The following is a 26,954-nucleotide window of genomic DNA, read 5'->3' as shown; positions in this document are numbered from 1 at the left end:
TAAGAATTATTAGCCAAGGGTAAACTCAAAAGTTTAAGCTCAATCCTGAAACAAATTCAATTATTGCACCAGGATACTTGAAGATCAACGTAGAAAGTTTCAAGTCCTAAAGTAGTAAGTTCCTTGCAGGAAGTGTAATAGAAAATAAGCACCTGCCCAGGAGGGAAGAGAAGTGGGGCATCTGTTAACATAATTTTATCAACCTCTAACGATGCTGTTTCCTGCAGAATTCACAAGCAAAATCAACACAGAATTCAAATTTTTAAATAAAGAGCAAAATTTAATGAAAATTACAATTAGACAATTCTGTTGAAAGTACATGATGCAAGTAATAAAAAAATATCAAATAAAGCTTAAAAAGAAGAAACAGGAGAAAAACATGGACTTTTCCTCAACGTAACAGCGATAAAAGTATGTCAACCAGGGCAAACATAGGTCAACTAGTTAACAAGGCATAATAAACTCTACAAAAGGCTAGACGTTAGAAGTTCTACCCCAACCCTTGTTCGAACTAAAAAAAGAAAAACTATGTTATGAGAACATACGAGTGCAACTTTCACATTTCTTTTTTATAAGAAACTGAACTTCTATTGACAGAAAAATGAAAGAATACAAGAGCATCCAATCAACTAGAGTTTCAATCAAGTAAAATAAGACCAAGCAGATAATTACAAAGGAGTAACATAGAACCTAGTGGTGGATCAAACCTCACTACGAACTCTCTCGACCTCTTTATAGACTATTGTGTTTTTCACCCCCCCAAACCCCATAAAACCATACAAATCTCCACCTGCCACAAAAACCTTTCCTTCTAATGAAAAAGGGGATGGAAAATGAACTCCTCAATAAAAAATTGTGGCCTATAAAAGAGGGTAGATCTATCAAAATATTTTAATGTTTTCACTCAAAAAACACTTCTCATCTCTCTATTTAGTTCCTACACCTACTTCTGACAATCCTAAAGAATACCAGCATACCTTACAACAATTGAAGTTGAAAAAGTTTAAGGCTATTTTTAAGAACATAGAAAAATTACTCTCGCTAGGTGCTGTTTTAGGGGCTTGACTCCTAGCTGCCCCTTGTTTTAATTGTCTGGTCAATGCATTTTGTCAACACATGCAAAGATTTCTTTGATCACATTGACCAATTGACATAATGTTCAGAAGAAAGCACCAAAAAATTTGACCAACACTAAAATTAGCATCAAATAGACAAGAGATGAATTGTTCTCCATGCAAGGAAATTTCACAAATTTAAAATCAGTATATTGCTAAACAGATTTACCACAAAAACTAGAAGAGCAGACATACTCATACTACAGTATATTGCTAAAACAGATTGACCACAAAAACTATAAGGGCGGACATACTCATACTACAGTACATGGCAAAACAGAATGACCACAAAAACTTGAAGAGGGATATACTCATACTACAGTATATCAACTACATTGAATAAGCAATTACCTTCAGCATTTGAAGCCTTTCAGCATTCTCATGGAAGACTTCCTGAAAACATGCACCATTTATCACCAAGTGGAACAACAATGAAAGACAAAAAAATTTAACCAACGTTATAAGAAGGAAAAGAATGCCCTAGAAAAAATAGATGTATTTTGTTTCAGCATTGCTTAGAAAATCCACATAATAATAATAATATCAATAAATAAGACCATACTTACCTCCATATCATGTACATAGCCTTCAACTGATCGGTAAGGTGCATAAACAATAAGATCAAATTCCAGACTCTAGAAAACAGAAAAAGAAATAAGAGAAGAGAAAATATATATAAATGGTGGGGAGAATAGAGGGGGGGAACCAAAGTAATGAAGTGAGCGAGATAAGAACAAGTTATGAGACACATCCATGCCTGATAAACTATCATCTCATAATTGAGAATAATTTGATGATCCTGTGAAATCCCCTTGCCAAGCTCCTCAGCTGAGACATGATTTTCTTCTATCTTACAAGCTGCATAAATGCAAGTCAACCTGGGCAGGAGAAGGTTAGCTACATCCCGAAAGTACTCTACAGTTTGTATGATGATAATAAGTGGCAATGAGAGAGAAACAATTTGCAGAAGCAACACTTCCTAAGACGAAGAGTTTTACAAATGGACATCCAACATCCAATCAATTTCTCTAGCGCTAAGCATTTTAATTACATTCATACCTCTAAATGATTTTTTGAAGTTGTAACACATTAAATAAGGGAAACTTCAAACGCATAAGGCACATGTGCATCTAAACTCTTACATCACATTTTTGGGATTATGTTGCATCACAGACCATTGTAAGTAGAATCTCTTAAAATATATAAGAGCCGTTGCCTGCAAAGAGTAAACAAAACTAAGGAAAAACATAAAAGTGGGATTTATATAAACAAAAATTTCAATATTTGAAATATATTAGACTTTTTATGTGAAAAGAAAAATGGATCATTCAATCAGCTTATCTTATTTGAATACCTGGATTTTATGAGGAAAATGAAAATTGTTGCATACTTCTTGAAGTTTGTTCTCGTAAAATACTCGCATAAATTGCTCTTCTTCAATACTCAAAGGTTTGGGGCGGGAATGTTTGTCAGCTGACATTAAAATAAACTATCATACCAAGAGTTGGTAATTATACATTAAGATTTAATGCTAGAGTTATAGTTTTAAGCTCCTGCAAAAGAGCAGCAGAAGAGTAGTTACCATTTTCTTTTGAATTTATCAGAGGGTCTGGATAGGACAATGATCCGTCTGCATCTACCACCATCAGTGTTGCTCCAAACTAGACCAAGAGGATAGTTAGTTAGCAGAGATAGTAATATTAAAACTCATAAAAGCAGGCGCCAAATACTTTAATTAAACACATGAAGTGAAGAAGGGAATTGCCGTCAGAATTTGGAGTTTTGGGAAGAAATGAAGCATGAGAAGACTGCTCTTTCAAATAAAAATAAAAATTAGTACAGTAGACAAAACTGATTGAAGTATCATCTCATTCAATTCATACCTTCTCCAGAGCTTCGATTGCTCTCTGGTTAGCAGCTTTGTACCTGCCAACCTGTACAACATATGAATCATGTTCATACTTTAGATACACAATTGACTCTTCTTCAAGTCCTAAATACAAGTGAAACCCCTCAAAAGCCAACAATCGTCTAGCAAATTTATGAATGAAGTTCGCTCGAAAGTTGTCATAGAACAAATAACCAAAAACTAATGCGTCCAACTGAAGCAATTGATAATATGACTATACACTTCGCACAAGTACCGTAGAAGTAAGAAACTTCAGTTCCTTCATAAAACAATCTAAAGAAACGGAATCTCCTCAAATGAGATTACATATCGTGGAAATTGAAAGGGCGCAAATGAGATATAGGACTACCAGCCTAATTGTAAATAAAGATCTCAAAGAATTGATTCTAAGATTACTCGAAGTTCTTTTGATCAGAACCCAGCAAGAATATAACGCGGCAGTACTAGTAACTATCTTTTCCCAAACCGCCAGGGGGAAAAAAGGAAGGGAAAAGTACCAGCTCGTGAGGACTCAAGATCCATTTGGCTCGTTGAGTCGAGGTCTGGAAATCGGCCATGGCTACTTAGAAACCACAGTATCTCCACCAGGCAGTTATACTGTCAAGTTACAGCAGCCTCTATACAGATTCAATGTCTAGAGAAAGTAAAGAAAGAGCTGGAATCTTCTATTTCAAGTAGCGTCAAACGGAAATTAGCAGTATGAACCTTACCTGTGATGAGCGAAGGGCTCTGAGAGAAACGAAAGATGCAAGCTTTGTTCTGCGAACAATGGCGCGCGTTGATTCAGCGGGGATACCCAATTTGCTTTCGCACAAATGCCGCCAATTATAAAAGGCCAAGGTTGGTTAAATTACACATTTTAGTCTAATAGGTTTTTGCTTTCGTGCGGCTGCAACAGAAAAGGGGCGGCGTGCCGGCGCCGTTCAACGGAGAAGAAACAGAAATAAATAGTAGGGCTACGCCGATGGAAGCGTGCCGGCGGGTGACTGCAGCGGAGAGAGCGTGCCGGCACGGGTTCTAGTATAGCTAGAGATCAGTACGGATGAACGAAGGGGGGAAAACGGGCCGTGGTGATGCTATAACAAATAAAATAAAATAAAATAAATAATAAATAATAAAAAAATTTAGGAAACAAAATGAATAATTATTTATAAACTTAAATTACAATAGTTTTTCATATTTATTAAATAAACATTTTAATTCGTAATTATATTCCAAAAAACAAAAAATAATTCTAAAAACAGGTGTAAAGTATTATCATAAATCACAAAAATAAAAATAAATAAGCAAAAAACATAGTGTTTATAGTCTCTAACTAAAAAATTAAAAGTAAAAAACTAAATTGATCATCAAATACGGTTTTGTTTATTTAATTAGAAATTCATCAAATATGGTTTTGAAATAAATTTGAAAATTCAAATTTACGATTAGTCTATTTGTTGATTTTTAAAAACGTTGAATATATCAAATAAATAAAAATACAATAATCACAATCTTTAGAATTATGATGAAGCAACTAAATATGACCTAAAATAATGTAGAATCTCTGATATTTGTTAAATACAAAATTAAATCACATTAGGTAATTTATTTATCTCCATGGTTTAAAAGACCATAGAGACAGCTTTTACTAATTTTAGTAAAATAACATTTTGTTTTAATTTTTTTCCTAAATAAGCATTAAGTTAAATTGTGTATATAGCTTCTTTTAATTAAAATATATTTTCAAAAGAGAAACAAATTTAATTTAAATTTAAATTTAAATTCAAGTTCAAAAAGCTCATGAAAATCAGTCAAAACCCCTATGGTTTGAAAGTAGTGAACCTGAAAAGTAAATGTCATCTCCTCACTTTAAACGGTAAAAATATAAGAAGTAAAAAAGGCTGCAATTTTTTAAAAATATATATGATAATAATAATAATAATCCTCCTCGTTGTAGAGGACAAAAACGTCATTTTAAAAATTAGAATGATAGATGTCTTTACGAGTCGTGACATCAACAAAAACATAATTTTTAAATCGATTTTGAAAAATAATTCAAATCTCATAATCAGGAAATATAACATTAGAGTTGGATATGATGAGTAATTGAAGTGTAATCATATGATTAAGCAATAAACGGAAATGGGAATCTTCCCTTCCACTAAGAAAAAGAAATTTTTAAAAAGCTGGAAGCAAAGGAAGATGGGAATATTAAAAAAAAATGGAAGAAGTTAAAATGGAGATTTGTTGGGAAGGAGATGTTGGAGTTGGGAAACAGCCTAAAAAAGTTGACTTTTTGGAATTGGGTTTGTGAAAGGCCTTTCAGAGGCAGATTGAAGAATTATAAGTTGTGGAAGATAAACCCAAGCGAATTATAAATAAATATATTTTATAATATCATCAAACCCCTTTTGTTTATCAAAGTCAAAATTGTCCTTTCTTACTGTTTGCTAAGAGAGAGGTAGCGTAGAAGATTTAAGAATCGGGTCAGACAGAGAGCATTTGTCTTCATTTCGCTTCTTTTGCTCTGATGGGAGAGTATTTCTTGTGAAGAATCGCTCGTTTTTTTTTTGGTTCAATCTGGCTACTGAAATCGAAGATTGACCCAAGAACTATTGCTGGTTATTTGGTGTTTTCTTGTGAATTTCTGTTCTGATTACTGGTGTTATTCGTCTGTGAAATGCCTTTTTTGTGTGTAAATTAAAGGATCTGGATTCTGGGTTTTTAGGTTTTGACCCTTTTTGAATGTTTCTTTGTGGGACTCGCCTCGGTATCTCTGGTCTTTGTCTTGACTTTTATGTAGAGAATGTCAATTACCATTCGATGAACTATTTGTGTCCGATGGCTTAGTTGAATTCGTAAGAGCTGGGGTTTTGAATTTGTAATCGAATTGTCCTGTAAGGTATTTTTTGAAATGGGGTTTCTCTGATCTGTTTCAAGATCCTTTCTGATTGCCTTTTGGGGGTCTAGGGTTCGAAGCTGAATGATTCTTTTCCCAAATCTTTTTTGAGTTTGATGGGCTAGACCCCCATCCCCCATTGCTGTTATTTCTGATCCAAGATTTTGATTCTTAATCTCTCTGGGTTTCCTTTTGAAAACCAGCTTAAATGCATCTTTCACCATGGAAAATTCTGTCACATTGCGCTGCTGCTCTATTAATGGACAAGAAGAGCCGAAGAAGAGATGGGTCTGCCACTGGACATGAGTCCAAGAAAAACTTATCAATTCTTCGAAAACTGCAAGAGGACAAGCTTAGGGAAGCTCTTGAAGAAGCATCTGAAAATGGGTCTCTCTTCAAATCGCAAGATATTGACGAATCCGACTCAATCGGCGACCAGGACGACGGCGGCGGCGGCGGCTTGGGCAAGTCCCGTTCGCTCGCCAGACTCCACGCACAGCGAGAATTTCTACGCGCCACTGCACTGGCCGCCGAGCGCGCTTTCGAGTCTGAAGACGACATTCCTGACCTCCATGAATCTTTCTCCAAGTTCCTTATGATGTATCCGAATTTCCAGTCCTCGGAGAAGATTGATCAGCTGAGGTACAACGAGTACTCGCATCTTTCTTCAAAGGTATGCCTCGATTACTGTGGCTTTGGACTTTTTTCTTATGTTCAAACACTGCACTATTGGGAGTCCTCCACATTTAGCTTGTCTGAGATTACTGCAAATTTGAGTAACCATGCTCTTTATGGATGCGCTGAAAAAGGGACGGTTGAACATGATATTAAGGTCAAGATCATGGACTATTTGAACATTCCTGAGCATGAATATGGGCTTGTGTTTACTGTGAGTAGAGGGTCAGCTTTTAAATTGCTTGCTGATTCATATCCTTTTCAAACGAACAAGAAATTGTTGACCATGTTTGATTATGAGAGCGAATCTGTGAATTGGATGGCTCAGTGTGCTAGAGAGAAAGGTGCAAAAGTTTATAGCGCCTGGTTCAAATGGCCATCCCTGAAACTCTGCTCCACTGATTTGAGAAAACAGATTTCAAATAAGAGGAGAAAGAAGGACTCTGCTACTGGTCTTTTCGTGTTTCCGGTTCAATCTAGAGTGACTGGGGCGAAGTACTCGTATCAATGGATGGCTCTAGCACAACAGAACAACTGGCATGTTCTGCTTGATGCTGGATCTTTGGGTCCGAAAGACATGGATTCGCTTGGACTGTCCCTTTTCCGGCCAGATTTTATTGTTACATCGTTCTACAGAGTTTTCGGGTTTGATCCTACTGGTTTCGGATGTCTACTAATCAAGAAATCCGTAATGTCGAGTTTACAGAATCGTTCTGGGAGTACAGGGTCAGGAATTGTGAAGTTAACTCCTGAATATCCTATGTACCTGAGTGATTCAATTGATGGTATTGATGGATTTGCTGGGATTGAAGATGATGGAGTCTCTGAGAATGTCGATAAAGCCTCTGAATCACGGCAAAGATCTCAGTTGCCTGCTTTCTCGGGTGCATTTACATCTGCTCAGGTTAGAGATGTATACGAAACTGAGATGGATCATGAAAGTTCTGAAAGAGACGGTACGAGCACTATATTTGAGGAAACAGAGAGTTTCTCTGTCGGAGAGGTGATGAAGAGCCCGATATTCAGTGAAGACGAGTCATCTGATAACTCGTTGTGGATTGACTTAGGCCACAGTCCACTTGGGTCTGATAATGCTGGCTTCAACAAACATGAAATCGCCTCCCCATTGCCCCCATATTGGTTTGCATATGGAAAGAATAGGAGACAATCACCCAAACCAACTTCAAAAATTTACAGCAGCCCGCTTTATGATGACAAAGAAGTAAATTCAAGGCCAGCTGATGAAAGAAATATTCTGTCATTTGATGCTGCTGTCATGTCAGTTTCTCAAGAGCTCGATTCAGTAACGAGCCCTGCTTCACAGAGCGGGAAAAAGAGTTCGGAACGTACAGACGTGTTGGAGGTAGATGAAACTAGCAAATCACTTTCGAATGGTATGTCAAGTTGTGATGTCAGATCTCATCTTGGCAATTCAAATTCTAGCTCACAGCATCATAACCTAGAGAATGGTCTAACTTCTGAGATCTGTCCAGAGATTAAGGAGAGTGCGATAAGACGGGAAACCGAAGGTGAATTTAGGTTGTTGGGACGCCGAGGGGATAGATTATCTGAAGTGCAGAACAAGGGAAGAAGAGTCTCTTTTGGCATCGAAGAAAATGGTAAAGAGCACCAGAGCTGTAATATGGAGCCAGGTGAAACCTCTGTTACTAGCTTCGATGACGATGAAGGTACCAGTGACGGCGAATATGGCGATGGGCAAGAGTGGGCCAGGAGAGAACCCGAGATAGTATGCCGTCATATTGATCATATTGACTTGTTGGGTCTCAATAAGACCACTCTCAGACTAAGATTTCTGATCAATTGGCTTGTCACGTCGCTACTACAACTTCGGTTACCTGATTCGAATGGAAGTAGCAGAGCAAATCTTGTTCAAATCTATGGTCCGAAAATAAAATACGAAAGGGGTGCTGCCGTGGCATTCAACGTGAGAGACAAAGTTAGGGGGCTAATCAACCCAGAAATTGTACAGAAGCTGGCTGAAAAAGAAGGTATATCTCTAGGAATCGGTTTCCTTAGTCACATACGCGTAGTGGACAATCCAAGGCACAAAAAAACCAGTTTGAACCTAGAAGATACTACCCTCTGCAGACCAATGGCAAATGGAAAGCTTGGTGACAAGGGCGGGTTCGTGTGTGTCGAAGTCGTGACAGCTTCTCTGGGATTTTTGACCAATTTCGAAGATGTCTACAGATTATGGGCTTTTGTTGCTAAGTTTCTTAATCCAACCTTTATCAAAGAGGGTACTCTCCCAACTGTTCAAGAAGAATCAGAGGTATAATAACCAAAGAAGCAGAGCCATTGACGGCACAGGTACAGCTTCAAGATTATGTCATTTGGACAAGAAGGGAGAAATACACGTAAATGGAGGATGGTACATTATCTTCCCACGCTTCTCTGATGGGTCGAATCGAACTTCACTTGCGGCTCTCAAGAACATGCAGATGAATTTGTTTATTCATACTTATTTTAACCGGGTTTGTTCTGGTTTCGAGTTTATTGCGAGATTGGGCTCTGGAAAAAAATAGTTTGCTCTCGAGTGAGCAGCCATGGCAGCTTGATCTTGCTGGTACATAGCTCCAGAGAAGCTCAAATTCTTGAATCTGTGTAAAAGAAGTGTTTATTCATACTTATTTTAACCGGGTTTGTTCTGGTTTCGAGTTTATTGCGAGATTGAGCTCTGGAAAAATAGTTTGCTCTCGAGCAAGCAGCCATGGCAGCTTGATCTTGCTGGTACATAGCTCCATAGAAGCTCAAATTCTTGATTCTGTGTAAAAGAAGTGTAGCTTAGAATTATGGCTGCTGTATTTAGCTTATTATTCTCAGCAACATTTCCCATTATCAATCCTTCTTTTTCTTCTGACTTAGGCTCATATTTTTCGTCGTTAAAGTCAACGTAAATACATGTTTGAACGAACCCTCGAGTCGGTTTTCTATCTGTTCTGTCTCTTTATGCTAGAACACTTAGAGGGATCAATATTCAAGGTGAAGATAACTGTGATCAAACTTCATAAATAATCTGAGTTGTAACACTATAACTAGTCGAGCACAGGACAATGGCCTTTTGTCACCGATCTCTAATAGTATATATAATTTATGATGATTTATTGAACCGTAAAAACAAATAGGATCAAACTTATAATTTAACCTTTTCTTTTTAATATAAGTTAGTTTGGTTTTACCCTGATAGTGTTGATAGTGTTAGTTGGGACCGTTTAGTATTATTTGACTGTGTTTGATTTACTAATATGTCAATTTTAAGGTTTATTGACTTAATTTTGTTGGTTGGTTTATATGTATGTTAGACGTAGTAAAACATTGACTTTGACCTAATATCTTCGACAAAATTTTAAAATAGCTACTTGTAAGTTGCACGCTTCTCACATTAATTCTTATTTTAATTTTATTTTGCAACCTAAAAAAAAAATATTAGGACAGGATTTTGGATAAGATAATGAGCATTAAACAATCTCATAAATTATATATAAGATTTGAAGATCAAAATTGAGCTGGAGTCAATGCACCCAACATGTATAAATAACCCAAAAAAAAAAGTCTCCATTAAAAATAAATTTAATGCTCCACTTGAGGTGGGTTGTATGATTTGAAATAATAAATATGATAATGTTTAAAAGGAGGAAATGATTTATTAATGTTAATGAAAGTGAAAATGATTCACATAAATTTTATATTCATGATAAAGGGCAATAATGAAGTTGACATGCAAATATAAAAAAATTGTGATTCCATCCTAGAAAGAGACAGAACCAAATGGAAGGGTTTAATGTCGAAATCTATTCATAAAATTAGAGGATAAATCGTGGCACGAGATATAATAAGGAGCTTTTTCGAATCAATCTGTAGAGCTTAAAAATGAAAGAAGAACTATTGTGCTATGTCCTAATTGATTCGAGTTACCTACCATCATTATTTATTACCTTCAATTCTACCTTTGGTACTAAAATTCATTACGCTATTAATTACGTAACACTATTATAGTTCAATTTGAAATAACTTTAGTCTAAGCATTAACTTAAATATCGAAACATATTGATATAACACCTATCAATGTGAATCTTTTTTGTTGCACGATCTCATGATCAAATTCTTACATTAACAAAAAGTTCAAAATGTTAGTACAACATCAACACAAATATCAATATTATTGGTTTCTTTTTTACTTCTATCTCTAAATATTAATATTAGTTACTAACTTTTTGTTTTTAAATTGGAATTTTATTTTTATTTTGTTCCCGTGAAATTTAATGGAATTAAAGCTAAATATATTCGTGAAATATTATTATTATTGATAATTCATAAATATTACAAATATGTGATTGTAGAAAAAAAAAACTTTTAAAAACATTGGTAATTATGGTATATTCAAAATTTCTTACGCGATATGTATAATATAATATGAATTAAATAGTTGGATGATAAAAGTTTGACGTCGGCTAATTTAGGGAATGATCATGGGTTTATAATCAAGAAATACTCTTTTGGTTCGTGTGAGGCCGTCTCCTGGGACAGCCCAAAGCAAAGTCATGGACAATATCATACCATTGTAGAAAGTCATGCCTTCTCGAATATCATGGTATCAGAACTATAATCTAAACTTAATTGTGCTATAATATATTGGTAAATCTTCAAATGTCGAACAAAGGACTTCAAAAGAAAAGAAGTCTTCTTTCGAACAAAGAACTTCAAAAGAAACTGAGGCTAATTCAAAATGATTGAAGAAAGAACTTCAAAAGAATCGAGCCTCCAAGGTATGGTACGATTAAGGGGAGGTTTGACTCTGTTCGAGAGGGGAGGATGGTGAGGTTGGACAAAACAGGATGGGCCTGAATGAGCGTTGATCCATCTCAGGGGGTGGGAGGTGTCTGGGCCCGATTCATTGCTTCGAAAATGGAAAATGGTGGCAGAAATGGGTGAACGAAAGGACGGTGAGGAAGAGGAAGAAGGAAGGAAGTCCAAAAGTCTCCATCAACCACAACCACAATATTCTTCGAAAATCGCAACTTCGATACGTATCTGAACTCCCACCGCCACATTTCACCATCATCGTCTTCCCCATTTTCACTCTCTGCACCACCTTCCTCCAACAATGGCGCCTTCCTCTCCTCAGTTCTTCAGAATCGTTTTACACAACAATCTCGAAGACCGAAAACTAGTAAAAACAAACCCCTTTTCTGTTTTCTATTTTTAATTTTTTTTTTTCACGTATGTTGTTTTCCAGATGATTCCGAAGAAGTTCGTGAAAGATCATGGCGAACTTTTGTCCACTTCCGTACGTCTCAAGCTCCCGGACGGCATGGAATGGAAGGTCGGTTTGACGACGGCTCCCAACGGCGTTGTTTGGCTGCAAAATGGGTGGCACAAATTTGCAGAGCATTATAGCTTAGAGTTTGGTTCTTTATTGGTATTTAAATCAGATGGGTTTTCAACTTTTCAAACATCCATATTCGACCCAAGTGGTGTAGAAACAGAATATTGTTGCATTTTCAACGATTCAAGAGCAGAATTTACAATGGAATATGAAGATTCTGATGAAAATACAGAGAGTTCCCCCCTGCGTTTAAGTAAGAGGAAGAACAAGCCTTCAGTTCCATCTCCTCCTCAATCTCGTAAGAAAATGAAACCTGAAGAAGGTATGAACATTTTGAGTATATAGAGCTTACAGGTTCAAATAAGTGTTGTTAATGGCCAATCTATGCAGAAGGATGCCTAATCATGAAGAACATGCCAAAAACTGAAGCAGGGGTATCAAGTAGAAGGCAACAATTTGTGAACAAACCTGAAGCAGCTCAAAGATTCACCTCAAAATCAGACAAGCCTATCTTTAGAATTGTCATGAAACAACCAAACGTACGAGGAAAATTTGCCATGGTAAGCACTTTCTTCTACAAACCCACATAGAAAAAACACCTCCTTTCTTCAATTCAGCTGAAAAGATTGAAGCTTTTTGGTTCTTGTAGATTATTCCCAAAGATTTTGCAGAGAAACACTTACCTGATGACTTCGGAATCATCAAACTCCAAACCCCAAACGGTAGAAAGTGGCCAGTTTTGTATAAACGCAGACGAAATCAAGAGAACTTTGTGTACTTTTCAAGTGGGTGGAAGCGTTTTGTAGAGGAAAATGTGTTGAAAGAAGGGGATATTGGGTTGTTTCAATTGATTAAGAAAGACATATTTTCATTCACCAAATTACAAGACACCTCTCCCTTTCCTTCCCCTGCAACAAACACCAGAAACCCCTGTTTTGAGGCGAACATTCTGAACAGACGCCACAAGAAATTTGTTCTGGTAACAAACAAAAAAACAAAACCCCATGTTTTATTTTCAGTTCAAAACATAGTTGAAACCATTTTATGTTGTTGATTGGCAGAACATTCCTATGGTGTTTGCAAAGGAGCATTTTTCATCCGACATGCGCTCTGCAAAGCTTCAAGTTGGGAATAGACAATGGATTGTGGCATTGAGACAATATGGTAGCTCTGTCAGATTATCAGCTGGGTGGTGCTTATTTTATGGAGACAATGGCTTGGAAGATGGAGATTCATGCTTGTTTGAGATGGTGGACACAAAAAACTGTGTTTTTAAAGTCACCATTTTCAAACATGTTTCCAGCTCTGCTTCCATGGACTAGATAGAATGTAATGTTAATAATGGTCTGTCTTTTTTTGTTTAGAAATTAGGCTTCGACTCAAAATTCGAACTTTTTAGGCCTTATTCACTGACATCAACGATCTAATACTTTATGAACCTTTTTGAAGATAGTGATTATCTTTCGAAGCTAGACAAAAATTTCATAGTTCAGAGATTAAATTTGTATTTTTTAATCGAAAAAAATTAGAACATGACCACTGGTCATAAATTTCTAACTCGAATTCAAAAGTTAATTTGTTTTATAAATTCTCTATCTAACCATATAAAATAATTGTGACCGTTTTTTTTTTCTTTTGTAAATAATTAATTAAATTTTTTTTTTTTTTTAACAATAGCGGGAAGATTTCATAATTCAAAAACTATATATGTAATTTGAAAAAATATATAAATATATATAAAATTATATATATGTCCCGAAACCCTATAAAAATTCGCCACACCCACAGCAAGCCGGAACTTGCATGCATGTGGTGTCACGTATCCATCTAACACTCGAAGAACCAAATTTTTTTTTACTCTTTATTCCGTTCTTCTTCATCTAATGATTTCAAGCTTTCTTTTGCAGATCAGTGTCAGAATCGCTCCTCTATTCTTCGTTTTTTTTTTTTTTTTTTTTTTTTTTTTCCGGATTCGACATTGATTTCAAGCTTTCTTTTGCAGGTTCGTGATTCTTTGCGCGAGAATAATGAACCCCAGCATCGAAACCGCTTCTAGCCTTGAGTTCTTCAAGGTGTTTCTTCCCGATTCCGGCTCTCTGCACATGGTAATTCTTTCTCCTCTCTGTATTTCCTCTGATTGATCATACGTATTGTGCCCTAACTTCAAAATTTCTGGGGCTCCTTTTTTTCCCTCTTTATTTTCCTTCGTCCTGATGTTCTTACGATTTTGAGTTTGTATTTAGGAAACGCTGAGATTTCGAGTCAATTTGAGTTCTGTGGAACTTGAGTGCGAGAAATTTTCGGTGCCTTTTTTTTTTCATTATTTGGTTGATTCGTGGGATTTGGATAAATTAGCCTGTTTCTTATTATAAATTGGGGAAAAGAACACTTGGGATTGCTCTATTTTGAGTCGTTGACCTTTTTTGAATTCTGCATTGAACATGCATGCAATATAGTATGAAACTTTACTTACTACTTAATTCTTCTCTCTGTTCTTTATGCTTGAGTCAACCATTTAGTTCTAGTCATACTGGGTCAACATGTCGATTTTTTTTTCCTAATCACGTATTGAAATTGTAGAGAATTTTAGACATTACATAACTCATTGATTATATTTTTGTGGGAAGGGTTTTGATCTTTGTGGATCAGAAGAAGAAAAAAAAAACTCATATGCTGATATAAATGTTTGATTATCCTAAAGTATAAAGGCGTTGATTAGTTTTAAAAACAAGCTAATATTAAATAAATGACATGAACGATATGTTGTGTGTGTGTGTGAAGTGATTTGTTTTGCTTTGTTTTGTCATTGCACAAATTTCATTCCTCATCTCTTAAATTCAGAGCATACCACCAGCTTTTCAGAAGCATTTACATGGAATCTTTCCAATAAAAGCTACCATCAGAGATCATACAGGAAAATCATGGTGCGTTACATTGGAAAAAGTGGATGAACTTGTGTATTTCAAGAATGGCTGGCAGGCTTTTGTGGATTACCATTGTTTGAAATATGGAGACTTTTTAGTATTTCGATATGATGGGGGTTTTACGTTTGATGTCAAAATATTTGGTAAAAATGGATGCAAGAAGGCAGTGGTTGCAGAAGCCGATAATTCTGTTCCAATTTTAGATTCAGTGTTAGCAGTAGCCGGTATGTCTCCTCCAATTTTGAAGGTCAAAGTAGAGGCTGTGGATGAGAAAGAAGAGGTCAAGCCTTTAATTTCTGGCAAGAGGAAACTATTACAAGTTGGGTCAGGTGAGAACTTCTCGGTTTGCCCCACTCAACTTAGAGCCTGGTTTGTAGTGTTTTGGTTTCTTCTTATTACATGTTTATATTTTTCTGTTTTGAGAAAACAAGTGCTTTTGGTCATGTCTTCTTTATCTAGTTTCTCATTTTTTGAAACATGTAACAAAGTTATATCCAAAATTTGAAAAACAAAAAAAGTTTCTTTTGTTATGTTTCTCACTTTTCAAAACTTTACTGAAACTGTTATGCAATATGGTCGTGAAACAAGTTCTGTTCCTCTTACAAAAGTAAAAAATAAAACACATGAATCAAGATATGATGAGGTTTGGAGATGACATTTATTTTTTCAATCCCTTCTTTCATATATGATTTCTTGGTCTGATTTAGAAACCTCTCAACTGTGCTTGTAGGGATAGTTCACAAACCAAGAAGGGTTCCAACTCGTGGGAGACCTGGTAATGCCTCGAACACTGTAGCGTATGTTGCCCCTAAAGGACCTTCCTTCGAGCGAACGATGAAACACTGGTCGCACAAGAAAGTTGTGAGTATTACTCTCCAAACTTCTTTTCTTGTCAAGAACTTTTGATTATAGTAATATTGTTCCAATAGAGAATCATGCTAAGTGAGAAGGAATCACCCAAGTGAAAGTAAGATTACTTAAAATACACTAATGAAACATCATAAATCTAGTTTTCAATTATCTATCATAAATTTGTAATCATCCACTTGAAATATCTTGATGCCTTTGTTGCATAAATGAACTTGATTCTTCTTAATGTGTCGCAGATGCTAGTATCCCTGTCATAGGTGAAAATGGGTTGGATGTTGCATTGAGTGTTGAGTTTCTCATACTTTGTTTTTAATGTGACCTTTGTATAACTTCCAACTTCAATTCTATCCACGAGGCCCAACATGTGCTATCCATATAGAAATCATGAGTAAATGACACACAAGGATTTAACAAAGGTCTCCGACTTCAGACGAAAAATCACTACTAAACTCGAAAGTTAAAGCTGATAAGTTAGATTCTATTTTGAAAACATAGTCTACAAATGTGCTAGTATTGAGATTACAGGCAACGGAAGGCTCGTCTTGTCTGAAAGTTACAGTGGTTTTGAATTGAATTGCAGTATCTTTCTGGACGGGTGGTGAGGGACCAGAACATCAAGTTGAAGCCAAACACAGTTCTTAGAGATGAAGAGGGGAAGTTGTGGCCAGCAAAAGTGTGTTCCATCAGCCAGAACCGTCTTGTTGTTAATGCTGGGTGGTCTGCATTTTACAAGGGCAATGGGTTGAGAGTAAATGACAAATGTGAATTTGAGTTTGTTCTCGAAAAGGGAAACTTATGCAGACAATTGAATGTCAAAGTTACTCGCCGCCGTCGTTCTCTGCGTTGAAGAATGCATACAGCAGAACCATACTTTCATTGTACATGTCCCTCTCTCTCTTTTGTGAACGATCTAACCATAGTGAAATTTGATGGTGATTTATTATACAACATGAGATCCTCAGTTTAAATCCTTGCCATCCATGCAAATTACAATGTCGTTTTCGTCTTCATTTTGAGGCAATAATTGACGTGTTCTGCGCCTCATGAATTAAGTTGTAGAATTACAAAATTGTTGGTCATTAGAAATAGCTACAACAATAGTCCAGTACATGATTTTGGAGTGAAGTATGGCACTCTTTGGTAAGTGACAAAATCTTGATTATTTAATGTTCATAATTTTATGTTGAACCATCAAAAGAAAGAGCAAGTCACCATTGGATGAATAACAGAACAATGATGCTAGAACTTGCAACAAGGATTACCAAGAATGTTTTGTCAAGAGCCAAAGTTCATTGTTAGTAGATATTGTCTACTTTAGTCTGTTATGTTTTGTTGTCAACACATGGTTTAAAAATGTGTCGGTAGGTAGAGGTTTTCACACCTTTATAAGGAATGGTTTGTTCCTCTCCAATTGATCTGAGATCTCACAATCCACTCCCTTGGGGATCAACGTCCTCGTTGTCACATCGTCTGTCTAGTATCTGATCCTGATAACATTTGTAACAGTCAAGCTCACTGCTAGTAAATATTGTCTTTTTTAACCCGTTACGTATTATTGTAAGGAATATTCTGATTATGAAAGGGAAAACAAAATAAAAATTATGAAAGGTGACCTAAATTTTCCTTTTTCTCTCTAATTTAACGGATTAAATAATAACGAACTTTTAAAAAAAATATAAAAACGTTAAAAAATGACAGGATCAGGTTTATGTAATATATATCTCTTGGATACGCAAGTCTTAAAAGAATCTTTGTTAGGTGGGTAAGTGAATAAAGCATATCATCAAACCAAAGCTTAAAGATTGTTTCCAAATTTCTTGTTTTAATACCCTTTTCATTTCTTGTTTGAGTTTCCAAAGAGTTTCCTTTAAAGGGTCTGTTTATGAAGCTCACTTAAGTTGTCTAACAAAACAGAGAAACACTTAGGAAACCCTTCTGGGAATGTGGGCGGGAGTGAAACAGTCAATTCCCTTCTATTCACAAAATCAAAATGGCCCATTGACCAAAACTGCGCTGTTCTTGCAACTTCATATCTGGGGTTCCGATAATCAAACCAAAACTCCTGTTTTTTGATTTGGGTTTAAGGGTTTTTCGTTGGGGATGGCCAGAAGTTTAGTGGAGCTGAGGGATCCAAGCAGCAGAAACCCTTCCAGCCTTGAGTTCTTCAAGGTTTTTCTTCCCAATTCCAGTTCTCGCCGTATGGTATACTCTCTACTCTCTCTTTTCCTTTTCAATTTCTGTGCTTTTTCTGTTTGTTCATAGAGATATTGAACAAGTGTTCTTCTGTTCTTGTGGAAAAGCTAATAGAAAAGTGTAGAACAGGAAACCCTTTACCATTTTTGTGTAGATTTTAGCAGAAAACTACAGAATCTGATAATGTTGAAAGGTTTTGATGGTGTGAGTTTAAGATTTGAAGTTACTGAGAACAGAGAGTATGATGCTGAAGGAGTAAGGCCCTCATCGATGGATTGCATGTTAAAATGGTCATTGTTTGTGAAGAGGAAAGTTTGTTGCTTCTGTCAATGTGGGCCATGGATGAGTTCATTTTAGTTTTGTTTCTCTTATCAATGCTTCTCATTATCTTTCTCCTTTCTTATTCCCTTAAATGCTCAACTTTTTCTCTTGGTTTGTAGCAGTTGAGAGAATTAGCTTTAGGCTTTCCGAAATGTAATGATCCAACTTCTAAGAGTCGTATAAAAAGGTCCCACGACTAGCCGATATTGTCCTTCTTGTGCTTTTCTTTCTGGGCTCTCTCTCAAGATTTTAAAACGTGTTTGCTAAGAAAAAGTTATTGTGAGACCCCACATAAGTTGGAGAGGGACACGAAGCATTCTAGTTAGTAGAGCTGAGTCTCACCCATGTAGGACCTAATAATAATAATAATAATAATAATGGGTAATTCTCACAATCATTTGTTCCTATCATGTCATCCATGCAGATGCATGAGATCCCCTAATTGACTATCCAAATTACATGATAAATACATATGCACGACCATCACGTTGATCACATAATCGAACATGAAACACATCACAGCAAACTATATGTGTCAAACCCAACTATTTGGTCATCTATTAGGTCGTTCGGAATGAAATTCCAACCTTAAGATAAAATTTCTTTTGGCCTACAGAACTTCGACCTAGCACTCAAGACAAGTTTAGTAGGTACTATCAATTTCTTTCGCCTAAAGAATTCTTGACTCAAAGTTGTCTTTATGCTTTAATTTAACAACTCAATGCTACCGGTCCGACTTGACGATCAGTGGGAGGAATGACAATACAGAAAATCAGTGCACATAAGCGACACGAAGTTCTGTTATAGAGGGAAAAATCCGGGAGTGAAAGAGAGTGAAAAACGTGTGAGGAGTAGGAAAGAAAAATGTATGTCGAACTGGAAATAGTGTTTCCAGTGGTGGATTGAGAAACCTACTGGTGTGATGGACAATGTTGTGTGAAGCCACAATCGTCAACGAGGGTCGAGGATAACAGTGTTGAGTGAACGATTGCAAGAAAGTTGAGGGAGATGCAAAGAACACGATGATGGGGATGATCAAGAGGAAGGAAACCTGACAAGACCTACGAGGCAGTGACGTGATTTTGGCCCCTGCTCAGCCACAATGAGCAATGCAGCGTCGACCAACGATATCCTCATTGAAGAGGGAGAGAGATCACTGGAAAGAGGGCCATGGAGGCTTGGGTATATAGCTGAATTCCTGGTTTGGCGAGGGTATCTTTTTGCTGTTTTCGATCCTATCAGATACTCTGTTCTTCTGTTTTTCGTAGTGAAAGTGATAACATAATGGAAATGTTTTGCATTACAGGTTATGTATGGATATATTCATCCTTAAAGTAACCAATTCCTCTATGTTTTGTTCATGTTCTTGAATTGTAGAGTATACCACCTGCTTTTGTAAAGTATTTTAGAGGATGCATACCAAGTGAAGCTGTCCTCAAAGATCAAAGTGGACAATCATGGCATGTTACCTTGGAAGAACTGAAGAACAGTGTGTTTTTTAAGAACGGCTGGCAAGAATTTGTTGACAGCCACTGCTTAAAATATGGAGACTTTTTAGTTTTCCAATATGATGGGAATTCTACGTTTGATGTTAAGATATTTAGCAAAAATGGATGCAAGAAGGAGCTGATATCAGGAACCAGTAGTCTTATCCCGGAAGTGAAGGTCAAAGACGAGCCCCGATCTGAAGAAGAATACAGTACATCGTTAACTCGTTGCAAAAGGAATGATTCAGAAGTTAGATCCAGTGATTGTTCAGGCACTGCCCCTAAATCAAGGAAGATATCAACAACAAATCTTGAAGAACTTAGCCCTTCTAAGACTGCAAATCACGTTTCGATGGAACCGCCGACCTTCGAGCTTTTAGTTAAGCATTGGTCACATAATGCCATTGTAAGTTTATGGATGTGATAGCTTTATTGCACTTTTGTGTAGTATTTTCTCTTCTTTGCAAGTTTCACAAATTTGGTGTTATTAATGAATGGATTATGATGGCAGCATATTCCTAAACGAGTGATGGTTGCACATAACATATTGCTGAAACCAGATGTGGTTATTGTAGATGAAAAGGGCAGGTCATGGCTAGTCACAGCGAAACCAATTAGTCGTAGTCGGTTCGCCTTGACCACAGGATGGCCGATTTTCTTCAGGGCGCATAGTTTGAGAGTAGATGACATATGTACATTTGAGTTTGTTCTCGGTTCGGATAATATTTGTGGAGAATTGAACGTGAAAATCACCCGCAGTCGGTAAGGAATTCAACATGAAAAATAGGCAGAAATGGTGTAGGAGGGATGATGACTTGTATCTTGCATCTTGAATCTGAATCTCCCTCTTGGTTTCTTCATGTATGTATAATTTGGCTGTAAAATGGTTTGGATGGTTTGGATCTATTTTGAACCAGTATTATTTACTTAGCTTCTAAATAGTTTGGCTTAAGCCCACCACTAGCAGATATCGACTCTAAAATGGTTTGGCCTAAGCCCATCATTAGCAAATATTAAAGCTCAAGTCAACCGTTACCGTTACAAATGGTATCAGAGTCAGACACTGGGCGATGTGTCAGTAAGGAGACTGAGTTTCGAAGGGAGTCTAGCCCATCATTAGCAAATATTAAAGCCTCAAGTCAACCGTTACCGTTACAAATGGTATCAGAGTCAGACACTGGGCGATGTGTTAGAAGGAGACTGAGTTTCGAAGGGACATAAAGTGGTGTGTTCGCTGGGTCCAGATGTTCTAATAAGTAAAAAAAAGTTACAATAACATAGAAGGAAGTTACTAAAACCTACACCAAAATATGCTCAATATAATATAGAAAATTGAATAATTCTCTGCCACTACTACCAAAATGGTATTTTGCAAACTTACACCTGCAATTGCTTGTGGAAGGAACAGGCTTATCTTGTTCATTTACAAACCTATCATATGTACAACGGCATAAATTTAGTATTGGTATAGCATTTGTACCCACTCTACAAGACACCCCTCCTGATCTAAAGAGCATTAGTGAGAAAACGAGCTTTCGTCCGTGCTGTATACCGAGTACTCGCTCAAGCTGAAGTTGGTTCTTTCCTCATCCCACTTCATTATCTCCCTTGAATATTTAAGAGCTGCATCAACACTACGAGGCTCTAAACCCTTCACAGGTGAAACATACAACTTTCGCCCAGTCAATGAGGTAAAGAGTCTCTTGAATTTTACCGCAATGTAGTGGAAACCAAGTTGCCCAAGTGAGGGACTGCTATTTATATTGTTCTGGCTGTTAGAACGGTTGCGGCTGATCAATGGATGGAAATCGTCGAACCATTCACATCGAGTTAATGGTACCCGTTCAATTTTCTCTTCAAACAGGTCGTATTTGTTCAGTAATACAAGGAAGTTCATCTGATCGAAGGTTGGATGAGTAACCAAGCTTTCAAAGAATTTCCTGCTGAGTAACATCTTATTCACAGAATCTCCATTTCCATCAATGGAAAACTGATCATAGTCGCTCAGAGAGACGCAAAAGATAACAATCCCAATGTCCTCAAACATCTCGAGCCACTTGCAATTTTCACCAATTCCTCTTGCATGGGCTCTAATAAGTTGATGCCTAATAAACCAATCAAAATGAACACGATCAACAACGATTGAATTGGTAACTCTTAACTCAAAATGGACATCAATACAAACCACAGTTATGCATAGAATAATCTCATTTTTCATGTTTCTTCAAAGTACAGTGCTGATTTAGATACACAGAGCCATCTTGTTTTAGACGGTACAAAGAGTCACTTAAATAGGGAGACCTATGACTTGTGAATTTTATTATAGTGAAGGCAATTGAGTATAAACAAGTGAAGGAACGGCGCATGCCAAAGCGAAAGGCACTCATACTCGAGAAAAATAAATAAACAGATAAACCTCTAATAAGAGTTATCACTCACCTAAACAAAGTGTTGTGCTGATCTGCAGTAGTGTCTATATCATCATTAGGTGCAGATTGTGGAAATGAGAAGTCCACAGAAGCAAGCCCATTGGATGAAATAAGACCCTCTGCATACAGAATATCTGAATCGGAAGGTTCATAATCGGTAGTCAATATGTCTACAACCTGGAGAATATAAGTAAACCAATATACAAAAATTAATGGAACATAAAAGATGATTAAACAAAATTTAACAAGGAAAATACCATAAGATCTTACTCTTTCTAGGAAATAATGAGCAACATTCGGCAGCATTTCCAACTCACTTCGTCGTTTGTAGGTAGCCTGAATGGCAGCATCATTCCACAACTCTTCAACTAATGGTGCATATTCTCGAGTAGCTGCAGGAAAGATAGTCTCCAAAGTTCCTAATACCATAGTCTTTAGAAGCCAATCGGAGAATGCTTTCAATCTTGGCCCGATTGAATACAGGCATTTGTTAGAATCAACACTCGAGCTCCCTGCATTTAACCAAAAATTCATTTCCACAATTTAAATACAAGTCTAGCATTTTATATTATAATATTAATGCTGACAAACCACAAACACCAGCAAAGTCTAACAGTCTATTACATTACCCAGCCACAACAAATACGGGAGCTAAGCAAACACTACAGTGTAAACAACTAACCACTTCACCTCCAGTCTTCAAACAGTTTAGCATGGTATAAGGTACATAAACAGATCAAGGCACAAATCATATGGAGATCTAAATCTAGCATTGTCGAGTAAATCAACTAACTAAAAGCAATAACATCCATATGTACACCCACATATAGATAGATAAATAAATAGCTTAGACCTTTTGATGGCTTAAGTCGTAAGAAAATTTCATATCCTTGTCTCCAGGCTCAAGATAAATCTTTTTTCCAATAACCCAAGACAGGGCCCCACTCCCAGTGATCCAGAGGGCACCCACACTGGCCCCAAGGCTTAGACCCGATACTCTAAACCATCAAACCACTAATTGTGCATTAGACAGATAATGAAGGCTAAATCTAAAAAGCCCAAGTCATAGGATTCAAAATCTCTGTTCAAGGTAGCTAGCAAGCACCTGAATAGCAACTTTGTCTAATGCCTTAAATAGATAATGAGACAAGAATCAATAATAATTCCTACCTGCAGGATCAACTTCATCAGACTGTTTTCTCCTTATTTCAGCCAAACTTTCCTCCTCAAATCGCTCACGGCCTTCAAGAATTATACCAAGATATCCGTACACATTGCTCTGGATCTTCAACTTAATAGTTTCACGTTCATCTTTGGAGAAAGGAACATCCTTATATAGAATTTTGGCCTGCAAAAGCATTTAGAAAATGAAATTACCGACTCAATTTGACTACCAAAGAGTTCAATGTAGACAAAATTAAGATAACTAAAGAAATCTACAGCATACACACAGTCATCTCAGAGATAAAATAAATAGAACATCCTCTCTCATAATATGACCAACCAACGAAACGTTGCTAAGAAAATCTAGAGATATTGGCACGTATCTCCTTGAAATTGATTTACCAACATTTCTTCAGAAATAGTTTTAAGGGACAAAAAAAATCTGTCTTCTAGCAATAATATTATTTGTAAAAAAAATCTACAAAATCAACAAGAGAACCACATCATAAAAAAGTAACCACATATGAAAAAAAGACATATGATGAACCAGATACTAAATTAACAAATTAGAAACTACCTGCTTGAATATAGTACTTGTCCCAGATCCATCATAACCAACTAAAAGGAGCTTTTGAAGAGCAAAGTAGTCAGGAAAAGTTTTGTAAACCAGGCTGCTTTCTGGTTCCCCAGAATAAGTTGAAGATTTAGAAGGAACTGGTAGCGATAACAGAGCACAGACTAGCTTCGTTCCAGCCTAAAATGTAATGAAGAAGTTAAAAACGAGTATATGACCAATTAAAGCTAGGAATGTAAGCTAAAATCTAAGTTTACTGTTTATTTCCACAAGACCGTACCTTCCCCCATATGTACCCTTTGGTGTTTTTCTGTCCCTCCTCTTGGTATGATCCATCCTCATTGACCCAAAAGTGTGGATTACCAGCACATTGAACTCCAGCCAACTACATTGATCAAATGTTCCCTTTTAATTTTAGAAGTTACTTACCCTAGAAACAAAGGTTACACTTTCAAATTTTACCTGCAGCATCCGGAGCTCTACTTTTGTGATTTCTCGGCCATTTATAAAAATCTGTGTATTTCCATTGCTAGCATCTGCCTTAATAGGGTCACCAACGTTAAGATGAGGAGTAATTATCTTCGAAGGTTTCTGTCCTTCCTGTTGAATAGATTAGAATGTTCAATTACGTAATGAAGAAATACGATTAAAAGAGAATATAAAAGAAAAGAAAAGGCAACTCAAGGTAACTAGACTCACCTTTCCCCAAAGACCAGAAACTTTATCGTACCAATAATTTCCTGGTTTTAGCTTCTTTGGTGGGTTGGGGCAGGTTTGTAGCACTGTAAGCTCCTCGAAAGATAAAGGTTTCCCATTCACACAAACGTACTCTGGTGGTAGTTGATTCGCCTCACAACACTTCTCAGCCTTCATAACCTGTTGAATCTCCAAATCATTCAACAGTCTCTTAAGCATTCTGGAACATTTTCCCAAATTACCTCGCTTCAACTCATCAATGGGAAAACCTATACAGGTAACACATTTGCGACCTTCAGGCATTGAACCCATAGCTCTAAGCACACAACTACTACAATACTTGGCATCACATACGATGCAGACCTCCTTTTCAGTGAACCGATTACCCTTGCAGCACCGATAACAAGATCCTCTCTTTCCGTTTCTTAGTGGTTCTCTTTTCATTCGCAAAGTTTCTGGCACATCCTGACTATACTCTTCATTACATGTATCATCGGACTCATGGTCAAAAAATGTTCCAGCTGACTGCCTACCATCACCACCACCCTCATTTACAACTGTCATAGATGAAACCCGAGAAGATGGATATTCCGTACTCAATACTGATTCTGTAGAGACCCAATCAACATGATTGATATCATTGAAATCTAAGCTTTCATTCCTACAATTTGAAGCTCTCAAAGAACATGAGCTTCGCTGTGATTTATTAAAGCTTCCAGAAAACTCCATCGTGCAAGAACTCCCAGCATCACCTAATAACTCAGAAGAATTTCCATGACTAATTGATGAGCAGCCAAATGCCGTCGAGCAGTTGCCCACATCCGACAATTCACCAGAAACAATTTGCCCATTTGAAAACTCCAAGGCACCCGAACTACTCAAATCACCAGACAATTGACATCCATGGTTACTCACTTCTCTCTCCTCAAAGGCAATAACAGAAGTTGGTGAAACTGTTCTTTCAGAGCCAGAATCTGATTCTTTCGACAGACACCGGCGACTATCCTCAGTACTCTGATCAAAGGCGATTACAGATGTAGGCGAAACCACAGACTTCCCACCAGCAGTTTCCAACTCTTTAGAAAACTTCTTAGTAAGAACATCCTGCGCTAAAATGGGCTGAACAACCGGCAAAGACATTTTATGAGTAAACGGAACCTCAGCTACCACTGCAGCCACCGGAATCCGCTCCACGTTGATCGGAAGAGCCTGAGGAAGATCATAGGGCACCGGTGGGCCTTTGTACTCCTTAGCAAACGAATACTGTAGACCATCAACAGGATCCGAAACCATTGCCTCCACCAGAGGCATTTCTATCCCAAAATCTAAGGCCCTAACCCTAATTTCAACTCTAACCCTAACACCAAGAAAAGCAAATAAAGCGGTAAAGTAAAGAGCATTTAACGAAACAACAAATTCCTATATCACCAAGCAATTCAAAGAATCACTGTGAACCCTTGAAAAATCTCTCAAAGGTATATCCGAACCGAACCGAACCTTTAGCAATCTGTAATAAACCAAAAGGGATGAACAGGAAAGAAAAAATCAACCACAAGTAAGAACACAACAAGAGAAAAAGCACAGAGAGGACAAAAAATGAACAAACAAAACAACAACTCGCAATAAAGGATTTAAGAAACAAATAAATCAAAAAATGAGACAGAGAAAGAGAGAGAGAGAAGAAGAAGAAGAAGAAGAACCTGGAAAATCCAAATTCGGTGGGGATGAGAGAACGCACTGTTTGGGTGAGAGAAAAAAGAAAAAAAGAAAAAAAGAAAAGAGAGCTTTTGGAGATGAGAGAGAGAAAGTGAGGGGAAGGAATAACCAGCAGTTTGGATGTTGGAGGCGGAATCTTTTCTGTAGTAATAATAAAATAAATAATATTATGCTTATATATTTATTTAAATAATTAACTACAGCTTAAATTTTATTTTGGTTTCCAATCAAAATATTTATTTCAATTTATTTTTAACTTTAAAACAATTGTTTTAACTATTGCATATTCATGCCAACTACCCCACATTTACATCATAATTTATGTCGTGTTATTAAATTATGCTCGAATAAATTGCTATATATTAAAAGACTTAGATAAACGTAGAATTTGTGTAAAATTTTTATAAATAAAGATTAAAACATTTCTTTTAAAGTCGAAGACCAAAATATGTATCTAAATTAACACAAATTCTTTAAAACAATTTCTTTGGTCTTCAAAATTAACTTATTTTTAGAAACATATATAAAATACGTAGAATTAATTTATAAAAAAGAAATTCAAAAAATCATATTTTTTAAAATTTAAAATTTTGTTTTTTACGCGTATCGGGTTTTGGGTTGGTGGAAGAAAGGCGAAAGAGGGAGAGAGGGCC

At 36.7% G+C, this 26,954-nt stretch overlaps 5 protein-coding genes across 5 annotated transcripts in view; 3 read left to right on the top strand and 2 right to left on the bottom strand.

Annotated features, from left to right (window-relative positions):
* LOC111782267 (cyclin-H1-1) overlaps positions 1-4,087 on the bottom strand; it is a gene marked incomplete in the record, with an annotated part of 6,718 nt that extends 2,631 nt beyond the window's left edge. The window contains 10 exon segments of the mRNA XM_087120324.1: positions 153-221; positions 1,467-1,508; positions 1,682-1,750; positions 1,873-1,993; positions 2,258-2,331; positions 2,470-2,588; positions 2,698-2,776; positions 2,999-3,049; positions 3,522-3,641; positions 3,735-4,087. Of these exon segments, the coding sequence (XP_086976450.1) occupies positions 153-221; positions 1,467-1,508; positions 1,682-1,750; positions 1,873-1,993; positions 2,258-2,331; positions 2,470-2,588; positions 2,698-2,776; positions 2,999-3,049; positions 3,522-3,581 (684 nt within the window).
* A 1,341-nt stretch (positions 4,088-5,428) lies between these two features.
* Positions 5,429-9,461, top strand: LOC111781575 (uncharacterized). The gene has a single exon (XM_023662244.2). The coding sequence runs from the start codon at positions 6,114-6,116 to the stop codon at positions 8,877-8,879; it is 2,766 nt and encodes a 921-aa protein (XP_023518012.2). The 5' UTR covers positions 5,429-6,113; the 3' UTR covers positions 8,880-9,461.
* Positions 9,462-11,454: 1,993 nt separating this feature from the next.
* On the top strand, positions 11,455-16,691 carry LOC111781102 (uncharacterized). Its single transcript, XM_087120240.1, has 10 exons — positions 11,455-11,771; positions 11,838-12,249; positions 12,318-12,487; positions 12,577-12,906; positions 12,989-13,246; positions 13,768-13,838; positions 13,930-14,032; positions 14,769-15,180; positions 15,582-15,712; positions 16,302-16,691. Exons 1-10 carry the CDS (start codon positions 11,706-11,708, stop codon positions 16,566-16,568), a joined length of 2,220 nt encoding a protein of 739 aa, XP_086976366.1. The 5' UTR covers positions 11,455-11,705; the 3' UTR covers positions 16,569-16,691.
* Positions 16,692-17,496: 805 nt separating this feature from the next.
* LOC111781104 (putative B3 domain-containing protein At5g66980) lies at positions 17,497-20,652 on the top strand. The gene is made up of 3 exons (XM_023661540.2): positions 17,497-17,923; positions 19,613-20,128; positions 20,234-20,652. The coding sequence occupies exons 1-3, from the start codon at positions 17,822-17,824 to the stop codon at positions 20,486-20,488; spliced, it is 873 nt and encodes a 290-aa protein (XP_023517308.1). The 5' UTR covers positions 17,497-17,821; the 3' UTR covers positions 20,489-20,652.
* Positions 20,653-21,054: 402 nt separating this feature from the next.
* On the bottom strand, positions 21,055-26,447 carry LOC111781401 (extra-large guanine nucleotide-binding protein 1). The gene is made up of 9 exons (XM_023661962.2): positions 26,286-26,447; positions 24,589-26,092; positions 24,352-24,489; positions 24,170-24,274; positions 23,893-24,069; positions 23,322-23,499; positions 22,422-22,663; positions 22,162-22,328; positions 21,055-21,827 (listed from the first exon to the last, which is right to left on the bottom strand). The coding sequence occupies exons 2-9, from the start codon at positions 25,894-25,896 to the stop codon at positions 21,239-21,241; spliced, it is 2,904 nt and encodes a 967-aa protein (XP_023517730.2). The 5' UTR covers positions 25,897-26,092; positions 26,286-26,447; the 3' UTR covers positions 21,055-21,238.
* Between the last annotated feature and the right edge of the window lie 507 nt (positions 26,448-26,954).

Source organism: Cucurbita pepo, chromosome 19 (assembly GCF_057944985.1).
Source record: "Cucurbita pepo subsp. pepo isolate OVF chromosome 19, ASM5794498v1, whole genome shotgun sequence".
NCBI lineage: Eukaryota > Viridiplantae > Streptophyta > Magnoliopsida > Cucurbitales > Cucurbitaceae > Cucurbita > Cucurbita pepo.
Note: the sequence above shows the minus strand (reverse complement) of the source record. Positions and strands in the feature narration are given on the sequence as shown.

Coding starts and splice junctions, on each gene's coding strand:
- LOC111781104 (XM_023661540.2), top strand. CDS start 17,822: ATGGCCAGAAGTTTAGTGGAGCTGAGGGATCCAAGCAGCAGAAACCCT. Junction 17,924..19,612: donor ATTCCAGTTCTCGCCGTATG/GTATACTCTCTA, acceptor CTTGAATTGTAG/AGTATACCACCTGCTTTTGT. Junction 20,129..20,233: donor ATTGGTCACATAATGCCATT/GTAAGTTTATGG, acceptor TTATGATGGCAG/CATATTCCTAAACGAGTGAT.
- LOC111781575 (XM_023662244.2), top strand. CDS start 6,114: ATGCATCTTTCACCATGGAAAATTCTGTCACATTGCGCTGCTGCTCTA.
- LOC111781102 (XM_087120240.1), top strand. CDS start 11,706: ATGGCGCCTTCCTCTCCTCAGTTCTTCAGAATCGTTTTACACAACAAT. Junction 12,907..12,988: donor GCCACAAGAAATTTGTTCTG/GTAACAAACAAA, acceptor GTTGATTGGCAG/AACATTCCTATGGTGTTTGC. Junction 15,713..16,301: donor ACTGGTCGCACAAGAAAGTT/GTGAGTATTACT, acceptor ATTGAATTGCAG/TATCTTTCTGGACGGGTGGT.
- LOC111781401 (XM_023661962.2), bottom strand. CDS start 25,896: ATGCCTCTGGTGGAGGCAATGGTTTCGGATCCTGTTGATGGTCTACAG. Junction 24,490..24,588: donor TTTCTGGTCTTTGGGGAAAG/GTGAGTCTAGTT, acceptor TCTATTCAACAG/GAAGGACAGAAACCTTCGAA. Junction 24,070..24,169: donor AAGGGTACATATGGGGGAAG/GTACGGTCTTGT, acceptor ATTACATTTTAG/GCTGGAACGAAGCTAGTCTG.